This window comes from Kogia breviceps, chromosome 7, assembly GCF_026419965.1.
Source record: "Kogia breviceps isolate mKogBre1 chromosome 7, mKogBre1 haplotype 1, whole genome shotgun sequence".
Lineage (NCBI taxonomy): Eukaryota > Metazoa > Chordata > Mammalia > Artiodactyla > Physeteridae > Kogia > Kogia breviceps.
In genome coordinates this window covers 27,596,671-27,613,319 of record NC_081316.1, presented here as the reverse complement: position 1 = coordinate 27,613,319, position 16,649 = coordinate 27,596,671, and the positions used below count along the sequence as shown (strand labels likewise).

Genomic DNA, 16,649 nt, shown 5'->3' with positions numbered 1-16,649 from the left:
TCATGAGGTTTTAATTTATCATTATTTACTCTAAAAAAAATGCCTTTCTTAAAAAAATAGGATTTCAAACACTATCACAATTAAATATTAAACTTCACAAACATTTATACTATGAACAATTTATACAAGAAAATAAATTTTCAATATCTGAATCCTTTTCCAATAATGTTGAACACTCTGAGATGTGAATTTATCAACTTTGAAGAAAATGCAGAGATTACATTCATTTTGCCTTTGGTGTTTTATTCATATACTGTTCATATTTATGTTTATTCATATATTACTCAGATACTGTTTCAATTATCAATCCAAACCTAAAAATGTTTTTAATAAAAAATTAATGATGATCATAGAAAAAGAACTGGAATATACATCATTCAAATTTTCAAGTAAGAAAGAACTGCGTATTTTTAGAATCTTTATATTTTATTAAATGAAAGATATCGTGTTCAAATGTAATGTTAGCGAAAACACTCCCTATTTAAATCTTCTGTTACCAGGACTTACAGAAAGATTGGGGGGAAGGTGTGGGGAATGCTACTGATGATCCTGTAGAAAATTTTCTGAATCAGCCAAGAAAAATTAAACTATATTTAGTAGAGTTTTGATGTCAAATGTATGCCAGTGTATTTTAATTATTTGGGAATAGTTAATTCATGTAGAGAACAAAATGAATATTTGATTAACCAGGACACACTGTTCCATGAACTTAGCAGAGAGTTTCACATACTCTCTACTAGAATAGCTGTCCAAATTAACAAATCTTTCAAATTACGTTTGGATTACCTGATTGAATCATGCATTTTAAAACATAAATTGATCAGATTAAATCTCTATATAATTTTGAGACACATAAAGATAGGAAGGGACAGAAATTACTTGTTAATTTTGCACATTAAAAAAAAAGTCATATACTACTTTAAGGGCATTACCCTCACATTTTACGTCTAGTAGAATGAGCTAATTATGAAATGTATGCGTCAAAGATTTCAATTTCAGGGTTGACTTTACTTTGAAGATTAATTTTTTACTTTATCATCTTTATAGGCAGTTCAGTGGACAGCCGATCTGAATGTTACGCATTGTTCAGTGATGTATGAAGTATATTTAATCAATGTGAAGAAAGTAATATTAAACTATTATCAGCAGCCTCAAATATTCTAAACATCTCAAAAGAAAGGTCAAGAGGTAATATCACAGCTAATAGTATGAGAAACAATGTGTTTAATTCATTCTTTACATCAGAGTTTTGCCCTGATCTATGATTCCTTTTGTCATAAAATGTAATGAAAATACAGCAGGTGACTTTCTCCAATGTTGCAGAAATACCGGGTGTTCGAGAAGATTTTATTCCAACCTCATAACGTAAGCTAAAGGGAAGAGCGATGTTTTTCTAGGATGGTAAACTTTTAAAATGTTATTCCAAGGCAAGGATATAGATTATGTAAAGTTATATTTTGAGAACTATATTTGTTCATTAAATATTCCAAAGATCTAAATGTAAATAATTGTGTGTAATAACTTAAATAATGTAAATAATAACAAAGTAAATACTAACAAATAAGAAATTACAAAATTAGATTTAAGAAGCAATTTATGAGCTCATTTATTTCAAAATACATTAATAAAGCCAAACAAAAATGCTAATTCAAAATAGATATTGATCATAAAACTTTTTTTTATCAGAACTACTTATTTCTAACTCATGTTCTCTCATGGCCAGCCTAAATCACCAGTATTCAAATTAAGTTCCTAACATAGAAACTAAATGAATTTTAGTATGTATTTTTACCTCCAAATATCAATATGGGAGCCCTTTTTAAAGAATAAACACAAAATTTCCCCAGAAAAACATCTGTAATCAAGAAGACAAAAATCTGTAGAAATTAGAAAGTATGCTTGATGCGAAATATGAACAAGTTGTTCTTACTGCATTTTCCGCCTAGGTGAGATGTCTGGACTGATTATAATAAGGGCTCTGGTTTTGTTCTCATCTCCATTCTGCAAAACTCTGAGACTCACAGGGACATATTGCTCCAGTGTCTTAGAGATGGGTTTCTTCATGGGAGGACTGTTTGGAGGAAGCAGCCCTTCTATTGGCCAATCAAACTCCTTCAGAAAGAAATGACAAGAAAATTGATAATAAGTGAATAGGAAGAGTCATTCCTATATATAAAAAAATAAGCACACTTGTTTATATCTTTAATGTTTTATTCATTCATCAAACATGTGTTGGGCACCTAAAGATGTTCCAGGCAATTCCAATTAATGTTTTATTTTAATAAAGAGGAAAGATAGCAATTTTTAAAATGTATGTACAACCTGTGCTGTGTTACGACATGGAAGATTTATTCCCTTTTAGAGAAACATCATTCTGGAAATACAGAACTGAATTAATTTGGAATGTTTTTTGCCCCTGTATAAAATATATCTAATCAATGTGAAGAAAGGAAGAATGTATGAAAAGTGGTTTTACAACCCAAAATAATATTGTCTTAAACTAAATGTATTTGGGGAACACTTCAAAAAACAGAGTGAGATGAGTGAATGATAAAGCTTAAACAAATTTCAGATATTTCAGTTGTAGAATTTGGTTACTTTGTAGCCATCATTCACACATTTATTTATTTATTAATTCATGCATTATCCAAATATTTAATAATTGTTTCCTATATTCCAGGCACAGTGTTAGACACTGGAAATAAAACTATGAACAAGACTGGATACTCATCGTCGAGGAATTTCTAGGAGATGCTCAGAAACTTACCTGGAAATAAACTGGCAATTGCAATAACGTGAGTATAATAACAACAGGGTACAAGGTGTGATGGGACCACTGAGTAGAACCTAACTCAGAAATGCCATGTAAGAGATTGGAAGCCTTAGTAGGAGTTAATGCAGTAAAGGAGGGATAAAAGGATGGGACAGTGTATGTATCAGACTTGAGAATTAATAGAACATGATGTTCAGGGAGTAGAAAGAGGCAAGGATGGCTCCCAGGTCTGTAGCTTGGGCAACTGGGTAAATGGTATTGCCATTCACAGAAACAGACATTTGTGGAAGGAGATTAAATGAAGGAAGAGATGATCAGAGATGATGTTAGGCAAGGTCCAAGGTCTTTCTTTCCTTCCTCCCTCCCTCTCCTCCTTCCTTTCTTTCTTTCCTTCTTCCTTTCTTCCTTCCTTCCTTCCTTTTCTTTCTTTCTTCTCTCTCTCTCTCTCTCTCTCTCTCCCTCCCTCCCTCCCTCCCTCCCTCCCTCCCTCCCTCTCTCTCTCTCTCTCTCTCTCTCTCTCTCTCTCTCTCTCTCTCTCTCTCTCTTTCTGTCTTTTGTCCTGGCAGCAATTACTCTCCTATTAATCGGCAGTAACCATCTTATAAAATATGACAGCTCCATTTAAGTGTGGGTCTGTTTCTGTGTGTTCTATTTTCTTCAATTTGTCAATTTCTCTCTCCCTGTCCAGAACCATACTGTGTTGATTATGTCTGGTAAATCTTGATATTTGGCAGGGCAAGTACCCTTACCTTATTATTCTTCTTTGGAAATTGGCTCTTGTTTGCCCTTTACCATGTCATATACATTTAAGAAACATCTCAATTAGTTTATTTTAAAGTCTGTTTAGGACTGCAATACTCTGTAGCAGGTTAAGTAATTTCCTATCAATCCCATTTTGTTAAGATTTTTTTTTCTTGAATGTATGTTGAGTTATGTAAAGTTCTTTCTCCTACATTTATTGAGATGTGCTCATATTATTATTTATCCTTTTATTGGTTATATATTAGTTACATTAATTTTTAAAAATTTTAAGCTAATCTTGCATTCCTGGATCAATCCAAATTGGTCACAGTGTATTATCTTTTTTACAGATTGCTGTATTTAATTTGCTAATATTTTCTTTAGGATTTTTGCTTTTATGTTCATAAATGATATTAACATGTAATTTTCTTAAACTATCCTCATCAAGGTTTGGTATCAAGTTTATCCTAGCCTCATGAAATGAGGTGGGAAGTGTTACTTCTTTTGTAATATTCTGAAATTTTGTTTCTTATATGTTTGGTAGAATTTGCCAATAAAACTATTTGGTAATGGTGTTCTCTTTGTGGGGAGATTTTTAACTACTGATTCTATTTTTTTCTATGATTATTGGACTATTCAGGCTTTCCATTTCTTCTTGATTCTATTCTGTTAAATTACTTTTGTCCAGGAATTTGGCCATTTTATTTATTTTAAGTTATAATATTTATTAACATAAATTTACTTAGAATATCCTTTAATTATTTTCATAATTTCTCAGCATCTATACTTATATCTTTTTTTGGTCCTAATATTATTTACCTTTGCTTTTTTTTTATTAAGCAGTTTGGCCAAGTAGATACATTTTATTAATATTTTAAAAGAACCAATTTTTTGACTGTTGGTTCTGTTTTATACTTATCACATGTTATATCGAATTATCTAACTTACTATTGATAATTCCTTCTAATTATTTGAGTGCATTCTGCTGTTATTTTCCTAACTTCTCGAGTTGGATATTTAATTATTAAATTTTAGTCTCTCTTCTCTTTTAATATAAGCATTTAAGGTTGAAAATTTCCTTCAAGTATGCTTTAGCTACGTCTCACATATTTTTCTTTGGTTCTAAATATTTCCTTTTAAAATTTTCATTAGGATTTCTTCATTATCCCATGAGTTAGTCAAAATATCTTTTCAAATTTCTCAATACAGGGCCTTTTCTAACTATTTATTTTGTTACTTATTTCTAACTTAATCCATCAGCAGAACCTGCTTCCACTTTCAAAATATATCAAGGGCCCAACTACACTTCATCACCTCCACTCCCACCACCCCGGACAAAGACACTAGTTTCTCTCACCTAGAGGTTGCAAAAGCCTTATAACTGCTTATTCCTGCTTCTACCTTGGCCCCCTTTTGCTCTATTATCCTAATGATTCTATTAATACTCAGAGCATATCACTTCTCTGCTCCTAACCTGTCAATGGCTTCCCATCTTGGAGTAAGAGCCAAAGGTCTTACAATGGCCCAAGGCCCTGCATGATCTGTACCCCCTCTCTTCTCTCTGGCCTTATGTTCTGCTACTCTCCCCTCACTCACACTGCTGCTGCCACATTTACTTCATTATCCATCAAACACAGCATCTCAGGTTCTATGCATCTCCTGGAACACTCTTTCCCTAGAGATCTGATTGATCTTCAGGTCTTTACTCAAATATCACCTCAGTGAAGCCACATCCCTTGTCAACTGAAAATTTCCAAACCCTGCCCTGCCCACTATCCTTGCTTCTACTTTCTCCTTAGTTCTTATCAATGACTAACATTTATGAGAACATCTGATGAATGGCCAAGGGCTCTAGAGCCAGACTTCCTGCATTTGAATCTTTAACCCACCACTCCAGTTGTGTAACCTTGGGCAAACCTTTGACCAAAGAGAGATAGAAGCTGACGGATAAATTCTTCCCTCTTTCTTTTCCAGGAGAAACTCTCCTAAGAATACTGTTTAAAAGGCTCCTTGGAGGACAGCTTGATAGCACATTCTTATATTGGCTTTTCGTCCTTCTCTGCTTCTCCCTTACTCTTGCTCCCTGGGACTGTACTCCCTAACTAAATAGTAGCACATAAGCCATTTGCCTCAGGCTCCTCTTTCTGAGGACCCTAAGCAAAGACACCACAGCCCACATGAACTAAAACTAGAGGAAATTTCCTAAAGGGTATATAGGTACCAATACCCCCCAAAAGGGGGAGCCGTATTGGGCAGGCAAAAAGTTAAGGCAATCACTGCAGAGGTGGTCCTAGTGTCCTGTCAGTGTCCATCTGACATGACCAAGATACAGATACACAGGGGTTGGGGAGATGTGGTGGCATGTTAAACCAGTACAGACCAAGACACATGGGCTTTAGTTTATGGAAGGGGAGAACATTTTTTTAAAGCTAGTACAGTAAGTAATAATTTATACTCTCTTGAAAAGCTATTAGAATCTTGCAATTATACTCAACAATCATATAGTTCAAGGAAATGCGTTTTAAATAAATATAAAAAATATCTGAAAGTTGTGAAGATTAAATCTTCTGAAATGACATCTAATGCTCTAATTTGTTTGCAGGATGAGTCAGTAAGTAACATTAATTGCATTTAATTAGGAGAATAGCAATATAAATAAATGTTTAAAACTCTCATGAGTGAGTGTTTTTCAGTCTAATGTTTTTTCCTTTGTAATTTTTGTATAATATTTTGCTTAGTAAATTTGTTCATAATAGTGGCATACCATGAGTCTAACTTATTGTACTTCTTAATAAGCAAAATTTGAATTAATGAAGTTTTACTGTATTCTTGACCTTCACGGAGAACCTTTTACCTGTATAGAATTTAAATTGCAGAGGGTAGTATTTATTTAGATATGTGTCTATTATTATGAATGGAGAAACATGGGGTCACTTTCCCTTACTATTGTTACTGAGAAGAAATACCAAAGGTTATGACAAACATTGTATATTTTCATTTGAAACTTTCCTATAAGGGTATAAGGGTTTTACTTAATATGAGTGGTGGTGGAGGAGTGGAGTTGCATAATTCTTCAAGAAGTAAGTTCAAGACGGACCTGTAATTCTTCCACAACAAAAATATTAAGCAGTTCAGAGCAAATCAACATTTGTACTAGTTTTAGAAAAACTATCATGTAGCAAGGGTTGCATTGGTGGAGGAGAAAGAGAAGAACAGTCTTCTCATTAAAAAATGACTGTCACGGGCTTCCCTGATGGCGCAGTGGTTAAGAGTCCACCTGCCGATGCAGGGGACACGGGTTCGAGACCTGGTGTGGGAAGATCTCACATGCCGCGGAGTAACTAGGCCCATGTGCCACAACTACTGAGCCTGTGCTCTAGAGCCTGCAATCCACAGCTACTGATGCCTGCACACCTAGAGCCTGTGCTCCGCAACAAAGCCACAGCAATGAGAAGCCCTCGCACCACAATGAAGAGTAGACCCTGCTCGCTGCAACTAGAGAAAGACCACGCACAGCAAAAAAGACCCAACTCAGCCAAAAATAAATAAATAAATTTATCTTAAAAAAAATGACTGTCACATTGATGTCTTGGTGTAAAATAGCTAATATTTCCCCTTTTTCTTTCTTTCAGAACCATGGAAGGGAAAGGCAGTTCTCCCTTGAGCTTAGTCTGTGAGAACTCAATCTGAGTTCATAGAGTTAAGATGCAGTACTAAGATTGTTTTTCAATATCCTAAACATGCCATAACTCTGATGAATTTATCTGAAATGTGCTATCTTAGCTCCTAGTTATTTTTAGATCCTTTCACTTACTAAACTTGTCTCATAACAGGTGGTAACCACTGCAGACAGTGGCTTTAACACCACTGCAGCACTGCTGATTTCAGATGACTTCCTTTGCGTTCAAGTTAGATGAATGAAGGCCAAGAGTCTTCTCCATGACATCACAGAAACTCAATCCAAAGAGATGAAAAATTATCATGGGTTTCAAAACTTTCTAAATGTATGAGCTATCACTGGCAGTTCTTTCAAGCTACCTCAAACTTTGTTCTAATGTTTAAGGCACTCTTACATTGTCTTTCATAGAAATAGAGAAATATGGTGTCAGGATAATGAAGGACAACAAAAACATGGATTAAACTGACTGGAGTGCTGTTTCCTTTCCTTCCAGTTTCTCCATTGGAATTCTAATGTTCTCATTCATTTCTTTTTGGTTTTCCACGTGTTCACACTATTCCATGGGACAGCTGCATGGTCAGCAGACCTTTCATAAACTGTGGTGCTCCCTTACATTGATAATTCTGCTTTTTCTTTTTCATCTCTCTCTCACAACCAGAGGCAGCTTGTGATTCTTTGGGGAGTACAGCTCTTAACCAGTGATCTAAATTTCTTGGTCAAATTGGCCCTCCCTTATCTATTTATTATTAATAAATTAGTAGATTCTTTAATTTTTTTCTCTCGGGCCTTCCTACATCTCCTTTTCCTCCCTTCATACTAACAGCTAGCTATCATCATCTCTTAACAGATTAATAAAATATGCACTTTTAACATGCTTTGTTTAACATGGGCCCCTCCAAATAGATATATTTTACTTCAGTAATTTAGAGAGATTAAAATCACTATCTAGTGGCTCATTCTAAAATTTTAAGTCTCTTTAGATTCACTTTTTGCAATGATTTCATCCTTGAATATGAAAATCCACTGCATTTTACCATTAAATATTAAGAAGTATAACTTCTCAATTTATAAGTTTTCCCATAAGGGTGAGAAATAACCTGAGTTTCTAGAAATTATTCCAGTGAAGACAGTCACAGAATTAACCAAAATAATTCATTAATCTTGTGGTTTTAGGAGGTTTTAACATATTTTAAAAATACTGATGTACCAAGATACATGAAATCTTATTTACTCATAAAACATAACATCAATTGCCTTTTAGAATGAATAATATTTAACAAGGAGAAAAAGGTGAAATCAGTTGCCACCACTGAGAGAGGTAAATAGTTTGGTATTAATGTACTCTGAGTCACCACAAAAATAATTCTCACTGTACATATTTCCTGAAATCTTCCCTTGGTCATCATTCTCTTTTGAAAAGTTCTAGTCAAGGAATTAGCAGGAGACTTTGAATCTCACTCAGGATAGTGTTTCTTAGATAGTTTTTTTAGATTCAATATTTTGACTTAATTTTCAAGCCCATCCAGACAATTAGCCTAGCTAACTTTCCTCATACTAACTCTCTGACTGAATAAACTGGCTCAGCAAACAGCCTTGAAATGGGACACCAAACTTTTTCTGTGAGTTCTTCTTTCTCTCCCTTCTCTGTCCTTTATTCAGAGTCTGCCTTTGTCCTTTTCTGTTTCCTTCCTTTTTGACACACAGCCTATACTTCTTAAACTGTAAGCTCCATGAAGGTAGGGACCATGTCTGTCTCCTTTTTTGCTTTGTCTGCATTGCCTAAATATGTAATAAGTAGTGGTTAGATAAATAATAAAGTTGGTAGATTAAATCTGGAATAAAATTAACATATATGCTTATAGTGATCAAAGGGTTCTGAATCCCACAATATGAATATCACATTTCCTAATTACAGTCTATTTATATGTCAAGTCTTTCCAGGAAATAGTTAACTGTGCTTAATTATACATAGATAAAATAATCTTTTTGCTTAAAAAGTCAATTATGTGGAAGTGGGGTTGGAAGAAAATACAGTTCCTTCACATAAGATGAATCCAGACTTGAAGTCAAGTAGAGTGCATTGAATTTGAATGAGAACTATCTCTGTTCTCTGCTTGGTAAGAGTTTTCTTCTCTTCCTCGAACATTTCAAGAAATAAGAGGATCCTTAGGCTGAGTCATTTTGAAATACATGGTCCATTTTCCTCACTTTAGCTTATTTAGTGCCTTAGTCCTTTCTGTTCAGTTTACAGGTCAAAGCCAGGGTTTTGTTGGAGTACAGTCACTTCTTAACCATTTCACCAAAAGCTACTGTTCTGTTTGAATGGCTAGAGAACTATGGGGTAATCCATTTTCATTCCTAAGATCATTTAGTTGTCAAATTCTAGACTATTAGCAAAAATGTTATTGTTTTAAAAGGTAAATGTTAAAAGGAATATGGTTAAGTTAGATTTCCTAATATAATTACCATTCATCATTTAAGTTAATTAATTAGTTAACTGAATTACTTTACCTGTATACTGAGGTTGAAAAAAATGTAAGCACAATATCTGTGAAGTTTACAATAATTATACATTGTTCTCTTTCCCTGTATAAGAAAGTACACTTCCTTATGAGGCATGCCTGTCTACCTCCAGGTGGGTGGAAAACTTAATATTCCAATTGGAAGTGTCCCCATTTCTGCCAATTTGGAAAAGCCTTTTTTGTCTAGTTTTTAGCTCTGTACTTTTGGATACATATTGAATCCAATTAAATGTTCAAACTTCTTACCAGAACTGTTATTTCTTTTCAAGAAATAACAGTTTTTTATTTCCTTTCCCTTTCCTCAATGTGGTTTCTGGGCATAGATGAAAGTTCAATAAACCATATACCACTGGGAAAAGGGGTTCATGGTCTATATGTGGTACTTGTCCCTGATCCTCAAAGATGCTCTTCTCCTCTTTGGATATTGGGCAACCTGCTGATACCTGTTCACCTCCAGTTGAGAAGTAAGTTATCTTTTCTGCTCTCCAGGTTTTAGCCTTCCTAAACCTCTGAAGAAAAGCCTACAATTAGCACAACTCACAGTTTTTTTTTCTTGGCCTATGCTGGGCCTATTTGTCTCTGTGCCACCCCTCCACCCCCGGCTCCATGTTGGCTCTCACTATGCTGCAAACCCCAAGTCTTAGGCATATAATTCATTTAGCCACTGGCTCAGGCTACCCAAACCACAGCCTCTGGTATTTTGAAGAGCTCATTTCTCTCTAAAAAAAAAAAAAAAAAAAAAAAAAAAGCCTCAGATTTCTAGACTGTTGCTTCACTACAGTCTAAATATTAGGGCATATTTGGGGCTCTAACAATGACTTCTTGGTTTCAGCTGGAATGATGCCATCTGTCCTTCCCCTAATGTGCTGAGACTCATTGATTCAATCACTGAGGACACATAGAGAATTGTGATTTAAAAGGAAAGAAAAAACTTGATTGAGACCAGAAAATTTGACAAAACAACTAAAAAAATCAGGATAAAATATTTTTAAAAATTCAGGATAAAATATTTAAAAAAAATCTTTTGGAACATATCACTGACCTAGCAATAAAGCAAGACATACTAGAGACCCAGAGAGGTAAACAGAGTGCTGAAGCTGGATTTTTATCTTGAGGGAATTTTCCAAACCCAGCAAACTTCTGTTTCCATGATCTTGAGGGGAAGGGTGTAGGAGACAAATTTCAGGGCCCAGCCAAGGTGGGAAGTCTAACAGGAGACCCTCTCCTCTCATAAAACAAGAACCACAAAAGGATACATTTCATTAAAAAGGCAAACCAGAGACAATAACTCTCAGTGGTTTCAAGTAAAATAGACCATCTCAAACATTTTCTCTGTGTGGAAGAAAAAATAATATTCATTGAGAATTCATACCGTGGGCTGACCTCACTTGGAGTTTAAAGCACATTAGATAAAGATGAAGAGAAAATTAATAATCTGAAAGAAATGTCTGAAAATATGATCCAAAAATACATCATAAAGAGGCAAGGAAATGGAAAATATAAAAGAGAGGTTAAGAGACATGAAGGTCAAAATGAGAAGGTCTAGCATACACCTAATCAGAGTTTTCTATAAAGAACAGAGGGGATAAGAGAGATAATACTTGAAGAGATAATGGGTGATAATTTTTCAGAAATGATGCAAGATATCAATCCACAGATTCAAGAACCTTGAGATGGAAAAATAAAAAACCTGAAGAGACCCAAAGAAAAGAGAAGATTTTAAAAGCAGTCAGGGAGAAAAGACAGATTGCCTTCAAAAGAAGAATATTCAGAATTATAGCTGACTCCTCAAAAACAGCAAAGTCAGTGATGATGTCTTCAGTTTGCTAAGTGAAAATACCTTACGTGAATGAGGGCAAAATAAAAGACTAAGTTCACTTAGTAAAAGTAAAATTAAAAATAAATTTTTAAGTAATCTAAGATAAGTAAAAACTGTTTGCTACCAAAAACTAAAAGAAGGGTATACTAGGCAAAAGGAAAGTAACCCCAGTTGGAAGGACTGAGATATAACAAGGATTTACAAGAAGAAAGAGAAAACATTAGGAGTAAATCTAAATTAATATTAACGACATACAACAATGTTAATATCTTGTGGAAATTTTTTTAAGATAAAACTAAAATAGATGACAATAACAGTGTATAAGTTACAAATCAGACAACTGATGTTAAAGCATTCTAATGTTTTCAATTATTTGAGATAAGAGTAAGTATATTCGTTAACTTTAGATTTTGATCATTTACATATGCAAGCTAAAATGTTCAAAGTAATAACAAAAAAATGGAAATAGAGGATATAATTTCCAATCTAGTCAATGGGAAAAATATGAGAAAAAAATTAACCTGAAAGAATATAAGAATGGAGAAAAATGAAACAGAGAAAAAAGCAGATAATAATCCAAATATATATGTCATTACAATAGATAGAAAAGACTAAATACCTTGGTTTAGAAATGAAGATTGTCTGACCATATTTTAAAATTAACTATATGTTGATTACTAGAGAGTCCCCCTAAGACAGAAGAGTATACAAATATAAAAAGTAAAAGGATAGAAAGAAGATATATAAGCTGAGATATTTCTATTCATATTGGATAACTGAAAATTTTACTAGAGCTAGAGAGTCTACATAATGATAAAAGTTTCAATTCATCAGGGTGATATAATATTTCTGAACATGTGTGTGTGTAGAACTAAATTTCAAAATATATAAAGCAAAATATGACAGACTAGAAGAAGAAATAAATTCCATATCCATTCCATATTGGATTACTTAAATGCATCTTTCTAATTAATTGATAGAACAACAGCAACAACTGATCACTTGCACCTAACAACTGCAAATCAAAAGCTTCATGGAAATGTTCATACACATTGACCACATACTGGGACTTAAAATAAGGCGCAACAATGATGTCTTATACTAAGCAGTACAACCTCATTAAGTTGGCCACTGGGAAGGACTGGCCACATGTAGGTAAGTTTATTCCACAGAGGATTTTCAACTCTGGAATGTTTCCACTGGCCTGGCTTACCAGTCCCTTCATGTTTTATGGCCCACCTAAAACAAAATAAAAGACAAAAAGGAATTTAGCAAGGTTAAATATCACTTTAAAATATTCATGGAGTACTTCTACTGGGTAGGCAAAAACTCAGTTTGAATTAAAAACCCAAATCTGATAATTTACTGTGTACAAGAGACATAAATAAAAATAATTTTTAATGAAAGAATACATTTTTCAAAATTGGGATAATAGTGGAATTTGAGGCAGAAGGTAAAGTAGAATAACAATTTATAATAACAATGACATAAATAACAATACTAACAGAAAAAAGTCAAGCAAAACTTTTTAGACATTTAAAGAGAAACCAACATACATAATCACTGTGGGAGACGCCATTACATCACCAACAGATTATGAACTACTAGGTAAATTTTTAAAATTTTTTATTGGAGTATAGTTGATTTACAATGTTGTGTTAGTTTCAGGTGTACAGCAAAGTGAATCGGTTATACATATACATATATCCACTCTTGTTTAGATTCTTTCCCCATATAGACCATTTCAGAGTATTGAGTAGAGTTCCTTGTGCTATAATGTAGGTCCTCATTAGTTATTTTTTTTATATATAGTAGTGTGTATATGTCAATGTCCCAGTCTCACAATTTATCCCCCCTTCACTCCTTCCCCCCTTGTACCGCTTATATGAGGAATCTAAAAGACTGGTACAAATGAACTTATTTACAAAACAGAAACAGAGTCACAGATGTAGGTAATTTTTTTAAAGTAACAAGTAAGGACACAAAATACTTGACTGCTAAAACTAGTAAATGTAAGTATGACCATTTACTTATAGACATTTTAGTCTGTTAACAGAAAATGTGTCTTTCTCAATAATTCTTGAAACGTAATATTTCCACACACTAACAAATTAAACTTCAATACAGTTTTAAAATAAAAATTAAACAAGCTATACTTTGGGGCAAATGACACAAAATTAGATATAAATGAAAGTTGAAATTTCACAATTTCAACCACAAGATAATTTTTAAAGCACATTCTCTCTCCCAAAATACTATTATACCAGACAAGGGGGAAAAAAATGACATGATCAATACCTATTTAGCAAGCAATGAAAATAATAATCATGAAAACTTAAAGAATACATTTAGAATTATATTCAAAGATAAATTTATAATGTTAAATGCTTATTTATTAAGAGCTAAACAGAGAAGGGAAATTAATAAAACATTCAACTCAATAATTTATTTTAAATATATCCCATGGAAAACAGATGAAAGAAAGCAGTAAAGATGCAAATATAAATAAAGAATTAGAAAATATTTAGACTATTAGTAGAACATTTAAAGGAACGTTTTTGAAATGAAAAAATAGCAAATCTCATGGAAATAAATTTAGATTAAAAAATATACAAGCCAAATAGGAAAATCAAGCAAAATATTTAGCATAGAGATTAAAAGAGTATATTATGCATGTATATGTTAGTAAATGCACAACTTTAAAGAAATAATTTTTGAAAACCCTTAAAGATTTGAAATAGAAAGTATGCTCTTGCTCATATAAGTTCACAGGGCATGGAACAGATAATTTTCATACTATATAAAACATTCTAAACCATAAAGATATAGAAACTAGCTAATTCATTCCATGAATGGGAGAGAAGCTTCATAATAAAGTCAGTCACTGGTAATTTAAAAAGCAAATCAACAACCTTACTTAAAATCAAAGATGTGAAATTCCTAAATCAATATTGGCCAATAAAATTTAACATTATGGAAAGAGAATAATCACTATATCTAAGTAATAGCCTAGAAATGAAATGATGGACATTTATTAATATAATAAATCACTGATTAATGAATGAGAATAGAGAAGCAGCCCATCACCCATAATTTTCTAGCACATGTGATGGTCATCTGAGCCTAAAAGTTTTCTGAGCCTCATCAGAACCATTTGCAACATCCAACCCTCTGTACAAGGGCCCAGGTGTCCCAAAAGCTTGCTGGAAGTTCTTGGGGCCTGGATATTGAAGGGTGGTGGCAGGAGAGACTTGCTCTTTACCAACCTAGAACCTGACCTCCTGCTACCATAGAGTTGTTTGTGCTCCAATCTAAGGTGAACACTTCTGCTTGTTGGTTAGATCCTTATCCTCTCTCATCTAGGACTTTGTTCCCACCCTGAACTATTAATTTTCCTGCCTTTTTGGTCATTCTATCTGCATAATGTCTGACAGCTTGATATCTTAAAAAAAAAAAAAAAAAAGAACTTTCTCTACAGCCCACTGGCTACCTCCAGCTGTTGTTTTATTTCTTTGTGTTCCCTTACAGCAAATTCCGTAAAAGACTCATCTCTTCTTCTCCTCCCTTTTTCTCTTAAACCATTTCCAACTAGATTTTTTAGAGATTTCAGAAACTCCAGTGAAAATGCCCCATCAGGGTTTTAACATCACTAAAGCCAAAGGTCATTTCTCAAGACATAACTGAACTAACATCAGGGTCCAACATGATCATTCCCTCCTTTTTAAAACATTTTCTTGACTTGACCTGACTTCATTTGACTTCCATGAAACTACTTTCTCCTGTTTTCCTCCCATTAGTAGCCAAAATTGTTAGTCTCCTCTTGTGTGCCATAGGGTGGGAACTATAGCCTATGAAAAATCCAGGGCCTGCCACATCAATAGAGTTTTTAGATGTCCACTGGTCTGATGTGTGTAGGGCGATTACCATAAGGTAAAGGTGAGGTTATTGATGAAAAGATTCATCCTTCTGAATGAGATGCCTATGTAACTTCATCCCATTGGGGTGTCTTTAAAAGGAGCTGGTCAAATTCAACATAACACTGTTAATAAACATTCACATACAGCAAAGGCCATTGGACTGCAGAGTTCCAGCACAGTGTGAGCGTTTATGTAAAAGCAATAGACCTCTTAATATGATGTTTTATAAGTGAAAAACTGACAGACTCTTAACTATAATGGCACTAGCAGGCCCAGCTATAATGACTGTACATGTGCATAACATAAATTAGAACTTTACAGCATCATTAAGGACTCTGGAATCTTAATTCCTGAAAGTTAGCACTAGGTGGAGACAATGATTCGTGCAATGCTTTCAGGCAGCCTTTTTCTTGTCCCTCTGAGAACTTATTTTTATTTAATATTTTCCATTCTTTTCTTCAGTATGAAAGAAGGTGTTCTTAAATAATTGTCATTTATAATAGAAACACTATATAAAACAAAACATCTCATGTTTTGAAAGGACTTACTTGAACACACACATATATACACACACGCTACAAGGTAGCGAAATAAGTTTCAAAGGTAAGTTTGTTTATTTAAAACAGTATCTTTATTAACCCTACCTTTCCATTAAAGGTAAAATTCTATTTATGATATTTCATGAGTATCTACCTTCATGGACAGAAGTATAACCAAAGTTAAAATATCTTCCTGGATTTACATAAACCTAAAAGATAAAAATCTTAGAGGATCATTCCTCAGCATTTCAGTTGACAGATATCTCTTCCCTCAAAAACTAAGTCCAGAATTGATCATATCAATTTAGTCTGATTAATGGAGTCATTAATCAGAATGCTCTATTCAATTAATCTTATAAAGGAATGGGAAACAAAAACACTTTAGATAATGTTTTCAGAGGCTAGTGCCTTTGATAGAACTTCAGCATTGTGACAGGCTCTGAGAAATCGTGCAGGACTGTATGCACTGTGACAGAAAAGTATTATTTTGCACTCTTGGCAATCAATAGTAGGATAAAAAGAAACCTAAATGTGTCCCAGTTGAAGAGAAATAGTCTTTTTTCATATTCTATCAGGACACAATTACATTGTTTCCAACAATGTAATGAGCATAGTAATAAAATATGATACAATATATAATTTGGATCTGATACAGTAAA

At 33.6% G+C, this 16,649-nt stretch overlaps 1 protein-coding gene across 1 annotated transcript in view; it reads right to left on the bottom strand.

Annotated features, from left to right (window-relative positions):
* Positions 1–16,649, bottom strand: part of DCDC1 (doublecortin domain containing 1) — a 458,528-nt gene that overhangs the window by 78,742 nt on the left and 363,137 nt on the right. The window contains 2 exon segments of the mRNA XM_067038066.1: positions 1,931–2,112; positions 12,650–12,773. Of these exon segments, the coding sequence (XP_066894167.1) occupies positions 1,931–2,112; positions 12,650–12,773 (306 nt within the window).